At 42.0% G+C, this 12,483-nt stretch overlaps 1 protein-coding gene across 1 annotated transcript in view; it reads left to right on the top strand.

Moving 5' to 3' along the window:
- The window catches only part of LONP2 (lon peptidase 2, peroxisomal), a 35,903-nt gene extending 23,973 nt beyond the window's left edge, over nucleotides 1-11,930 (top strand). Inside the window, exons 12-15 of the mRNA XM_027732695.2 lie at nucleotides 2,679-2,821; nucleotides 7,002-7,209; nucleotides 8,343-8,533; nucleotides 10,341-11,930. Of these exons, the coding sequence (XP_027588496.1) occupies nucleotides 2,679-2,821; nucleotides 7,002-7,209; nucleotides 8,343-8,533; nucleotides 10,341-10,562 (764 nt within the window). The 3' untranslated portion in view covers nucleotides 10,563-11,930. The remainder of the gene's footprint in view (nucleotides 1-2,678; nucleotides 2,822-7,001; nucleotides 7,210-8,342; nucleotides 8,534-10,340) is intronic.
- The last annotated feature ends 553 nt before the right edge of the window (nucleotides 11,931-12,483 follow it).

The raw sequence follows: 12,483 nt of genomic DNA on the forward strand, positions 1-12,483 counted from the left end.
ATTATGTACAAAAATAGTAGTTTAACAAAAATATAGAGACATGCTGGAAGAACAGGAGAGCCATCTGACTAAGGCAGTGTTTACAGTAAAGGAGTGGGATTTATGCACGGAACAACGAGTTGTACAATGGAAAGATTAGTGGATGTTGGATAATAACTCTTACATTTGAGTCCTGAATGAAAGCTGAGTTGCTGCTGTTCTGGTAATAGTGATGTCAAATGTTTTCCTTCACACTGTATTAAGGCATTAGTGAGAATTGCACTGCTACAAAATTAGCTGTAAAAAGGCCTTCATAAATCAGGATTAATAACAGGATAGTTTGTATCTTGTGAAAGGAGACATTCTGGTTCATCCATTCTGAGACTTACTTTTGCAGCACTGAGCACCTCTTCATGTTATAGTAAATAGATTAGATCAGTGATTTGTGGGATCTTCAATTATTGTGCATGCATTAATGTGTAAAGGAAGATGGTTTATTCCTTTGAAGAAGGAAGAAACCAAAATTTTCTTTTCAAACTGAAATTTAAGAGAATTCAAAGAAAGGAAGCAACTCATATTTGGGTAACTTCCCAAAATATGATGCAGGAGTTTGGAAGCTTGGTATATATTTCTGTGTAATACAGACTATGCTTTAAATATGTATTAGGCCTGTGTGTTTGGGGTGGGAAGAAATATCTTCACTATGTGCAGGATGCACATGCAGGGAGGCACTGCTGTGAAACTGCCACAGAACCTTAGAAACATCTGGATTATCCAAGTATTTTTCATCTCTCTGTGTTTCACTAAAATATTGCTTCGGGCTCTCGGGAAAATGGTAATGAGCCTTTTGCATCTGGATCAAATTCCTTGGGGAAATGACTCCCTGCTTGCATTCTCCCTCTATTTCCAGTAAGTGCACAGTGTGCACCTCCTGAGCTCTTGAGCTCAGTCATGCAAACAACAGGCTGTGCAGGCTGGGTCTGAGACTAGGCTGGTGTGAGACTTTGATATTTACTTGGTTCCCACTGCAGTTCACTTTTGTACAGAAAACACATTTTTAGAGAAAACAGAAATTTTAAGGCAGCTTTGCTAAGAAAACAATTGTATAGGTAAGAAATACAGTTGTGCTATAAATGAAGGAAGGGAAGAACCCACTTCTGAAGCCATAACTACTGCTTTAATTATGTGGTCCCTTCTAGATGAAACTTGAATATATTGCATTCAGAAGTCTCCAGCTACATATTTATAAGGAGTTTATACCCTTCCTGAAGAGTATATCATACCTGGAGGTGTTTCTTAAAAAAAAAAACAACCTTTGAGGAATATTTTGCTGCTACTGGTTATTGGTCAGGATACCTTAGGAGTATCTCATCCAACAAAACCAAGAGCAGAGCCCTGTGTAAGTACAGCATTTCAAGACAAAAGCCACGGATGAAGCTGTTACACTGAAATGGTTTGAGGTTTGTCCACTGAACATGGACTGTATGTGCTGTGTTCTGAACTGGCTGTCGAAGCAACAGGAGGTGGCAGTTTTTTGAGTTAAGCAGGCTGATTGAGTGGAAGGTGTCCCTGCCTATGGGGGCTTGGACTGGATGATCTTTAAAGGCCCCTTCCAACCCAAACCATGCTATGGTTGAATAAAGCCACAAAAGTCGTAAGAGACAAAACGCCCCGTGAGAGGTGTAATGTCAGAATATGTGCGGGACAGGCTGTGCTGGAGGTGGGCACTGCTGTGCTGTGTCACAGGGCAGTGATTCCCTGGGACAGCCTGGAAGGAGGTGGTACACCGGGGCTGGATGGGTCATAGGCTCCTGGAGGAGCTGGCTTCTGTGGGGTCTACACATGGCAACTTCTTCTGTTGAGGGTGTGTGTGCGAGGAGTGGGATGTGGAGGGAAGAAGGAGAGTCCCAGAGCAGTAAGTTAAGCTGTCCTTGTTGGACACTGTGAAAGGAAATATTCCTGGATGTCATGTAGACGGGCCAGTGGTAAATAGTGGAAAAGTAATGTAAATCTGTAAAGCAGAATGCTCCTGCTGAAAGAGAGCACAGTTGTGAATGTCTGTAAGAAGAACACAGTAGTTACTGAACTTTGAGCATTTCCACATTCAGCTCTGTATTCTGTATTACACTACATTGCTCCTTCTGGAAGAAATTCTTCTGAAGGTGGTGAGGCCCTGGCACAGGTTGCCCTGAGAAGCTGTGCCTGCCCCAGCCCTGGGAGTGTTCAAGGCCAGGTTGGACGAGGCTTGGAGCAACCTGGTGTGGTGGACGGTGCCCCTGCCCATGGCAGGGGTTTGGAATTAGATGATCTTTAATGTCCCTTGCAGCCCAAACCATTCTGATTCTATGAAATACTGTTTCTGTGCAGAAATCTGATGAAAAGTGCAAAGTCCTAAATGAACTTAATGTGTTTTGCAATTTGAATTAGTTTAAAATGTATTTAAGCAGATGAGTTCCATCTCTGTCAGTATTCTAGATTTAATATTTTTGTTGATGAACAGCTAGAACATATTTAGGCTTAATAATTAAATGCGATGCCATATTATCGTAACAAGATTTTGGTGAAGGCTGGTTTAAGCACATTTTAATGAATTTTCTGAGCATTTCTTTGAATATTTTATTTTTCTCTGTCATGATTTTTTAAAATTCCTCTGTGTAGAAACACTGTTACAAATCCTAAATCAGATTTTCTTCTCTTAGATTGCAAAGAGCATGTCACAGAAGATGCAAAACCGGAATCCATCAGTGACACAGCTGACCTGGCTCTGCCACCTGAAATGCCGATTTTAATTGATTTCCATGCTTTAAAAGATATCCTGGGGCCACCCATGTATGAAATGGAGGTAACATCCTCATTTGTTTCTGCTTGACTGTTGTTTCTGGCTGGTTTGACTAGTTGTGTATTTTATTGCTATTGACCGAGTTTATACAATATTAACTTCTTTAAAATGTGTCAGCAACAGAACTGTTTTTCTTTGTGTTCCAGCGAGTGTTTTCACCTAAAGAAGTTTTTGTTTTCTTTTAACTCATGGTACATAAATAACCTAATGCCATGACTTTCTGTTAGCAAAGATGCCTGGAGCTATTCTGTGCTTAAGAATGTGGTGGTGTTTTTTCAGTTTATAACAAGTTTGCTTTTGTTTGGGGGATGTTTGGTGGTCTTGGGAAAGAAGCCAAAAGTAGAACCCAGGAATCCTGTTTCTGCAGCAGCTGTGCTAAGGACTGTCCCACATACCTCCTTAAAGCCAGTCAGCATTTTTGGGTATTAAAGCCACTTCAGTTTGCACCAGAAGTTCTCAGACATTCTTTAGGTTAATGTGACTCTTAGCTATTAAAATGTTTTATGATCAGTCAGGCAGAGTCCAGCTCTGTTCCTCAGTAGGCATATTTCAGAATTTTTTCTCTCCCCCATCTGTGCATTCCTCCATTTTATGGAAATGCCATCAGGTAAAGGAATTTGTTAGTTTGGGATTCTCTTTTCACCATTTCCATTGCAGTTTTTCTCTGCCTTAGTCCAGGCCCAGGTGAAGTGACTGAAACTTGTTCTGATGAACCACTGAATTTTTCTGTCTTTATTGTGGAGAAAAGGTCAGTAAAGCAGTAAGTTATGGAGAAAATAGAACAGAATGGAAGACTTCCATAAGAGACAAACTTCTGAGAACTTTCCTCTTAGAATTCTTTTCTCCTAGATCAGAGGCCCAGACTCTCCAGTGGGATTTGGAGAACAAGAAAGGGGACAAGATGTGCAGGGGAAAACAAGTGCTTGTTAAGGAATGAGTCAGTTTTTAGAACTGAACTGAGGTTTTGGGATACGAAGGTTTTGTCATGGAAGAGATTCTTAAGGAAGAGACAGAAATGAGGAAACTTTGCAAATGAGTTGTAAGCACAGCTCCTGTCTCTGACAGGCCTTTCAGACTGGCTGCTGGTGGGTTTTCTGGTGTGTAAGTCTGCAGAGTGTGTTTCCTCTCCATATTTGGCCTTAAAGCTTCACCTTTGACCTGCATTTTGCCATTTCTCAGTAGCTGAAACAAAGCCACTGTGTGAGTACCTGGATGACACTGAGCAAATAGAACTGAAAACATGACACGACTTAATTGATCTGTTGTCCTTCAGGGAATACCCGAACACAAGGGATTAATCTTTCACCTTTTCAGTGCTTTGCTTGTCTGTTTTCTGCACCGCCCTCCCAGCAGAAAGACACGACAGAATATTCAGCTCATACTTGTAGGATTAATTCATTTATCACAAATAAATAATCTTATGTGTCGCCCTACAGAACAAATGTTGCAATAAATCACATAGTGAGGCTTTGAAAGAATAATCTTGACAGTTTAAAGTGTAAAAGATTTAATGAAATGTTTCAGCACTGCACGCTTTGGGGGGAAAGGATTTATAACACATCCAGTGTGTTTATAATGAACCATTTATATTTTTGGCTTGGATTTTATCTTTTTTTTTTTTTTTTAGCTCAGGTAACAAAACATTACTGGCACCACAGGAAGGCCCGTCAGGATTAGTTTATATCCTCATAATGGGAGTGAAGTTGAAGGGACAGAAGCTGTAGGTCAGTGAAATTGCCTGTTCTAGGAAAAGAAAGTGCAGATGCCATAAAATAATGGCTCTGTTTCATGGGACGTGCACACTTCTAATTAAGGAACAAGGGAGGTTCTTTTAGAAGCAAAACCTGGACAAAGGACAGGTTTAGATGGGCATTTTTATCAAAGAACTATCACTCTTGTGGTGATATTTCTGGGAAACCCTCCTCCCTCAAAGGGCAGCTGCTGTTAAGGTGCTTTGCCAGCAGTGATTTGCCAGGAAATGAATCAGAAGAGGAGACTGGAAAAAGGTTGATCCAGTCAGGTTGGGAGAACCTGTGGAAGGATAACAAAGGTGCTCAAGGCCAGCAAATAACTGAACTGGTTCTCATCATGCCATTGTGAATCAGTGATTAAATAGCTTTTTTTCCATTACACTGACTTACAAAGCAACTCCACAACTGCAGACAATGTCTCTTGTCCTTTATCTTGGAACAACTGTAAATGTTTTAAAATAAATGACTGTGCTAAATGTTAAGGCTTTGATTCTGCAGTGTCCAGGCAGCTAAAATGTATCTGATGGTATGTTTAGATTACAGCTCCATCACAGCTAGGTTGGTCTCATCTACAAAAATTTTCAAAACCCAAGACTTAAAGTCAGTAAAATCATCTTCATCATCTGACAGATGTGACTAATCATCAGCTGATTCTGGAGGTCATTTTTAATTGAAGTTGTTTAAAAAGTGTGAGAAAGGATTTCTTCTAATATAAATTCATCTGGCTTTTGGTGACAAGAAATGATTCAGAAGTGCCAGGAGTGACTGAGTCTCGTGGAGCTCACTGTAACACTCCCTAGGTGTTTAATGAAATACAACATACTTTCATCTCTGTATTGTGTGGTTGTGTGGCTGTGTGTGTGTTCGGGGATTTTCAGAGATCTTTTCTGCCGACAGATATCAAACTGCCAGGGCATTTTCCATATGTTTGCCTGTCAGCAGGCCTCAGGTAAGGCTCAGCTGAGGAGGTCACAGTAGGAGTAGTCCAGTCTCTACTAGGACAGCAGGAGAGGTTGCTTGGCCTCTGAAGCTGCCACTTGAAAGGTCATTAACACCTACTACACATCTAATTTCTCTTACCAGATCTCAAATTACTTGTGAATGTAGGAGGACGTTCCTACCTAGTCTGAGGATACAGGAGGGAGGTGATGTGTCCTTAGAACCATTTGGTTTTTGAACTGTTGTCACATTTGCTGTATTCTGCCCCTGAACTCTCAAACAGTGGAATCAGTCTGTAAGCTGTTTCTAATTGATACAGAGTCCAGTCCAAAAAAACTGAAAGAAAAACCCCAAACCAACAAACCTTGTTCATGGCTACTTTGGGGTGCAAGAGGGTTTGGACAACAGCTGATTTTGTTCATTACATCTGAAATGTTTGAAACCACAGTGGGCTGCCAAAATATGTGATTGTCTCAAGTGCAAAGGAGAGAATGCTCCAGTGTTGTTGGATTTCAGTGTGAGCAGGATGAACTGACTTTGTTAACCTGAGTTACTAAGATAATCAGAGTAAATAGCTCCAACTAATAAAATTCAGGGAATGAATATAGAAACTAATGTTAGCAAAAGTGAAAATGCTTGATGAACTATTTTGATACCATAGAAGTGAAACAATATTATGTAAAATTTTAAATGCTAGAAAAAAACACAGCCATTTTAGCTAAATTATGCTAATAAAGGCAAATGGCATGATGTTGTTCCTAATGCACAGATAACCAAGAGAGCCACAGGAGAAGGGTTGTGTGGTTTCCTTTGCTTTAGCATGATAGGAGTGTAGTTACTGACTCCCCTGGCTGTCAGCTGGATCCAGGGCTGTCTCACTGGCCTCTGCTCCTTGGCTCTCCTGTCTCTTGTGTGGGGCAGAGCTTGCTTAACTGCTTGTAATTCCTAGTGGGAGTCTTGTCAGATTTGCCATCCTCTTTCTTACCTGTCCTGCAGCACATTCATTTCCCGTTATTCACAATTGTTTATAAATGTTTGCAGTGAACAACATCAGTGTGTTTGTCTGAGTTCAGGCAGTGCCAACCACCTTAAACACTGGAGAGCAAAACTGTCTTTTTCACATGAGTAACAGCCAGGACAAATATACCTCTAGCAGATGGGTTAAGTCACATAAACATTCAGTCAGGATTGACTAAATAGTTGAAGTCCCTTGAAGGGAAAGATTCTTGTGCTTTTGGGGGCAGGGAAGGTTCCAAGAACAATACACCCAGATGTTTGCCATTGCCTTAAGCTAAGCTGCCACATACAGCTCCAGTCCTGTAATTAGTGTTTACACATATCCAGAATTACTTCTGCATTAAATGGTAAAATAAGAGATCAGACACTTGCCTTAACTTTTGTGTTTTAATGGGTACAGCAACTATCGACTTGTTTTTGCAGTAGATTTTTTATGACTGTTTCCTAAACCGTTTCCTGTGTTTTCTTTCCCTGAGGTGTCTGAACGCCTGAGCCAGCCAGGAGTAGCCATAGGCTTGGCTTGGACTCCCCTGGGAGGGGAGATCATGTTTGTGGAAGCGAGTCGCATGGATGGGGAGGGGCAGCTCACCCTGACGGGGCAGCTCGGGGACGTCATGAAGGAGTCGGCACATCTGGCCATCAGCTGGCTGAGGAGCAACGCCAAGAGATACCAGCTCACCAACGGTGTGTGGGGCTCTGGGCCACAGCACTGCAGGGCTGCAGGGCAAGGATTAATACTGCAGGGAAATTCAGGGTCCTAAAACTTGGTGGTGGTTAGAAATTCGGCAGATTGTAGCATTGCTGAGTAACGGGGGGAGTTACTTGTACTCACTGTGGAAACCTAGTAAGTGGTGCCATAACAGAGAAAGTTTTCCAGCCATCAGTGCTACGGTGAAGGTGAAATCAGCTCCAGAGTTCCTTTGTGTAGTTCTTTCCTGGTTCCTGTGAAGGGGGTGTCGGTGGCACACAGGTCAGTGTGGGCAGAACAGGAGTTGTCACTGCAGGCTCTCCCACCATGGCCAGTCTCTCCCTGCAACAGCCTGGCAGGCTGGGACAGCCTCAGTGCCAAGGTGCTTCTCCTGAGTGGTGCCAGACTCTGCCTCTTACTCACTTTTACACTTGAGCTTTCCAGCAGTACTTTCATGATGTACATAGATATGGAAGTCTGTAGTTTTTATCTAAAATGAAGACACAGATTCTGTTAAAAGTATGGTTTTGTAGTCTAAGTTTTAATATTTTGAGAATGTTGGGTTTGTATGGTAGCTGAACTGCAGTGCAGTAGGACTCTGGACAAGAACATTTTAACTCCTCCCAGGAGCTGTGGAAATGTGCTTTCTAGCATCATCTGCTGAATAGGCAAATAATTGTCCAGTATTTGTCATTATGTCTGGAAGCTTAGATAGGTTAAAAACCAAAATGGAATTAATGTATGAAATGCTGTAGGCATTACCTGTGGGTTCCTGTGGAGTGCTGATTCTGTGGTATATTCCCTGAAAATTGACATTTATGGTTTGGGACATAAAATTTCTATGTATCTCCATTAATCCCTACTCTGAATTTGCCAACACATGCAAATGCTGAGCTTACTGGTTACTGTGTTACAGTTTTCTTCTAGGAATCTGGATGCAGGAAAGCTCATTGGGTTCTCTTTTTGTTGTTTTTTTCTGGGGTGTTTGCAACATCGTGTTGTTTTTTTCAGCCTACTGTTAAAAAAATAGTGCCAAGGCTTTTAATTCTTGGTGGGCTTTCAGAATAAAGACTGGGAACAAAATGGGTTTAGATTTTTAACATTGAAACCATTCTTTTTTTTCCTTAAGCTTCTGGAAGTTTTGATCTCCTTGACAACACTGACATCCATCTGCACTTCCCAGCTGGAGCTGTCACAAAAGATGGACCATCTGCTGGTGTTACCATAGTAACCTGTCTTGCTTCACTCTTCAGTGGGCGGCTGGTGTGCTCAGATGTAGCCATGACAGGAGAAATTACACTGAGAGGCCTTGTTCTTCCAGTAAGCATCATTTGAGATAAGAGCTAAGTTGTATTAATTGTCCGTACTCTGGATATAAAATCTGTTTATAGGCACTTAGAAAAGCAGGATCTTGCTGGATCATTCCTTAGCAGCAATCCAGTCTCTTCTGGTGCAGTTGGGAGGCTGATGGAAGCCAGCCTGCTGCAGTACTGTCCCACTCCTCCCTCTGCTTTGCTTTTCAAGATAAAGCCAGCCTTGATGTGGTTTTTGTGGAAAACACATTAAAATGTCTAGTTAGAAAGGAAACCTGGAAGTCTTAAAATTCAAGATGGGTCCAGAATGGGTATTGCAATTTCTAAACATGCTCCCTCAAACTATCAGGACAGAACTATCTTTTTTTTTGAAAAGTTGTTCCTTAAACCTCTCACAGTAACTGTGTGTAAGTTACTCTTGAAACCATCCTCCATACACCTAGTTTTAGATTTTTCTTGTTGTTCCTTGTGTACAGTTTAGCCAAAAGGTGTTTCCATAAAGCTTTTTATGGAAAATAAAGCATGAGGGCAAAGGAAAGTTTTCAAACAAATACAGTTTAAAGTGTCAGTGGAGCCTGGTGCAAGTGATTAGGCAAATATAGGAGTTATCATCCCATACCAAATGATGGAGAGGAGGAGGAGGATGAAGTAGGAAAACAGAGGCAGCATTTTGTGTCCTGCAGAGGAGAGTAAAGCAGGGGTGCCAGGGGGAGGTAGCAGAGGAGGATCTCTGGAGTTTGTTCTGAGGACACTGAGCCTGACAGGACGAGCTGTTGGTTCAGGGTTCTCCTGGGCCCTGCATTAACTGGTGAAAGGTGCCCGAGCTCCCCAGAGTGTCTTCACCAGGGAGTGACCACACTTTGCCTGCTGTTAAAGGTGGGTGCAAAGATCAGGTACCTGTAAATGTTAAACCAGATTTACCTTCTTCCTGAACATTGTCTGGGATCTTGCCATTGTCAGTCACTGAATTCCTCTGAGCAGCTGCCCCTGCTGCTGCCCCAAGTGTGTGCTGGGTGTGCAGCACCTCCAGAGCAGTGGCATCACCGGGGGGATTATGGCCCCTCCTACCTTGCTTGTATTACAGCCCTTTGTGCTATAATACAAGGCTTTGCTCTCCTGTAAAGTATTGTAGAATTACAAGTTTCTTCTGTAAGATGGTCTTTAATTAGGATCAGAAGAGAGTTTAGGGGAAGAAGCTACAGCTGTGATTCGAAGCAAAACTAATTTAACCCCCCTTTTTACATCTCATTACCAGCTCAGCCAGGTGGCTCAATGGAGCAGTGCCTGTTGTTGTAGCACAAAGCATCTCTCTAGTCTTGGAGCAGAGGTTTAAATTTCTGTGCATTTTCTGTTGTACAGCTCAAGTTATTTGTGTGACAGTGCTTCCTTAGGACTTTTTTCCCCTCTAAATCTAACACTGCCTTTTTCTGAAAAGCCTGCTGTTCTAATGCAGGATTTCAGCACACCATATAAAAATGGAGTGAAGGCCACCTTAGTTAAAAAAAATTCCTGAAAAGTAATGACTTTTCCAGTATTGGTACTCTTCTACCTGCACTCCTAGATTAATTTTTCCCTTGTTATTAACTGTTACAGAAAGAATACTGTATCATATTAACATATTTCCCTCATTAAGCACATAATGAGCTACAAATGTGGCTGCATTTTTAATTGCTTTCTTAACTTACTGGGGGAGGCAGAACCTTTCATCAAAATTTAACTCCTGATGTGATGTTACAATAATTCCTGTATTAGATGAGTGTCGCTGGTTTTATATATTTTTTTTTATATATGTTTTTACTTCTTTCCTTTACTAGGTTGGGGGAATTAAAGACAAAGTCCTGGCAGCACACCGAGCTGGCCTGAAGAGAATTATCCTTCCTCAGAGGAACGAGAAGGACCTGGAGGAGATCGCGGTGCACGTGCGGCAGGAGCTGACGTTCGTGCTGGCCACCTGCCTCGACCAGGTCCTCAACGCCGCCTTCGAGGGGGGCTTTGCAGTTAAGCCCAGAGTGGAGCATTTGAACAGTAAACTTTAAGCAGCCAGGCTGAGATTCCTGCTGTATCAGATTCCACGGCTTGTGATCTCTTCCAGCTCCCTGCGTGTGTCAGGTGTAATTAGGAGTTAAACTGGGCTGTCTAAGTGGGGGTGTAAATGCAATCAAAAGGAAAATGTTGCTGCAGCAGTTCACAACCTGAAACCACATTTTAAGGGCTTTCGCTGCTTTTTATCAGCAAAGAATCTTGAAAAAAATACTCATTTCCTGATAAGAGTCAAGCATGAGAAAATTGAAGCTGTTGAGAAAGAATTCTTTGGCATATCTGGAATGTGTGTATGGACGTGGCAGCAGCTGGTCCCATCCTCAGAGAGGTCACACCCACAAAGAGGGAATAATGTGCAATTCTGGGAGAGCTGTATTTTCAAGAAAGGCAGCACGAGAGGCTCATAGATGGGCTTGTGACAAAAAGCAAAACTGATTTAGCAGGAGAATTCACTTATTTAGAGAATAATATTTGTAATAATAACAGTAATGTGCTAAGGAGCAGTAGCATCGGGAAAAATAAGGTTTTTGAAATCTAAAAAACATGCTTAAGGGATTTGAACAGAAGCACTATGGTCTAAATTAAGTTAGTAAGTTCTTTCAGCACTTGCTTCTCGTTTGTAGCAAGGTCACTGCAGACATCATTTTTCAAAGCCCAACACAGGAAGCAATGCCAGAAGTGAAATGTAGGAATTGCTGTGTAAGAAGGGCAGTAACACACGTGAGTTCATGTGTCCTTCCAGCAGCACAGGGGGCGGAGCAAACCTGAAGCCCTGATAAAAAACCTGGTAACATTTTGGAGGGACAGAGTACGAGTCCTTTATTCTTACTGATACAAACAGACTTGATTCTGGGCTGCCTGTGTTTGGGGTTGAGCCTGTGGAAATTAAATCCACTTAAACAATGCCAAGAAAATACTGAATCATTAAAGTGCATTCAGTACTGCACACTGTGAATAATTTATGGTTCAAGAAGTCTGTCAGTCTCCCCTCTCAGTTGATAGCTTTGTCTCTTCTCTTGAACCTCAGGGAAAACTACACTTCAGTGTGTGAGCTGGGCCTTTGGCATTGTTTATACCAGTCAACCCCTGAGCAAACCTCCCCTGTTGTTACATTCTTCTCTTGTTCACTGGTTCTGAAACAAGCTCCAGTGTGCTCTGGAAACACAAACTGTACCAGTGACAACAACCTGTTCTAGAAGCAGCCTATAAATCAAAAGAGTTTGCTTTGCTTTCATTTCCATAGATAACAAAAGCTGATTTATCTGGAACATAATAGTAATATTCAGTGGAAATTTCTGCACCTGTTTACAGAAGATTTCACAGAAGACTTAATCTAATAAAATGGTAAAAAATAAAAATAAAAACCCCTTTTGTGTCACTATTTTAAGAGCTCTACTCTTAAGTCAGTCACCAGACCATGGGCAACACACAGAGTCTCAGAACCTGTTCTGCCTTATAAGAAACTTGCAGGCAAAAAGTGCAGATAAACAACACCCTGGGTAAAACCCCGGGCCAGTATGGTCACGAGTGTGCTGCTGCTTTGCTTCTGATCAAACCAGGAGGGAAAGATCCTTAACCAAACTGAACCCAGCTCCAATAACAATCCTGCACTGTTGGCACTGGGGGCAGCACAGACATGCACAGAATTCCAGCACAGTCTGTTTCTACATGTGGAAAACAAACCTGCATTTATTTTAAAAATAGAAAGGACTATAAAAAAAGAAGTTTCCACCACAGCAAAACAGGGAGTTGCTCCCCAGAAAAGTTAAGCAATGACTTTCTGCCTGACACACCACTCCCATATTAAGTCTTGTCCACATGGACTTCACCTAAAGAGGGGGTGGGTCCATGGCCACTCTGAAGAGAATGCCAGGCACTTACTGCCTGTTTGCTGTTCCTGCTGGCAGAGCTCACACG

Source organism: Pipra filicauda, unplaced genomic scaffold, assembly GCF_003945595.2.
Source record: "Pipra filicauda isolate LSUMZ 115617 unplaced genomic scaffold, ASM394559v2 scaffold46_size3722508_pilon, whole genome shotgun sequence".
NCBI classification, from domain to species: Eukaryota; Metazoa; Chordata; class Aves; order Passeriformes; family Pipridae; genus Pipra; species Pipra filicauda.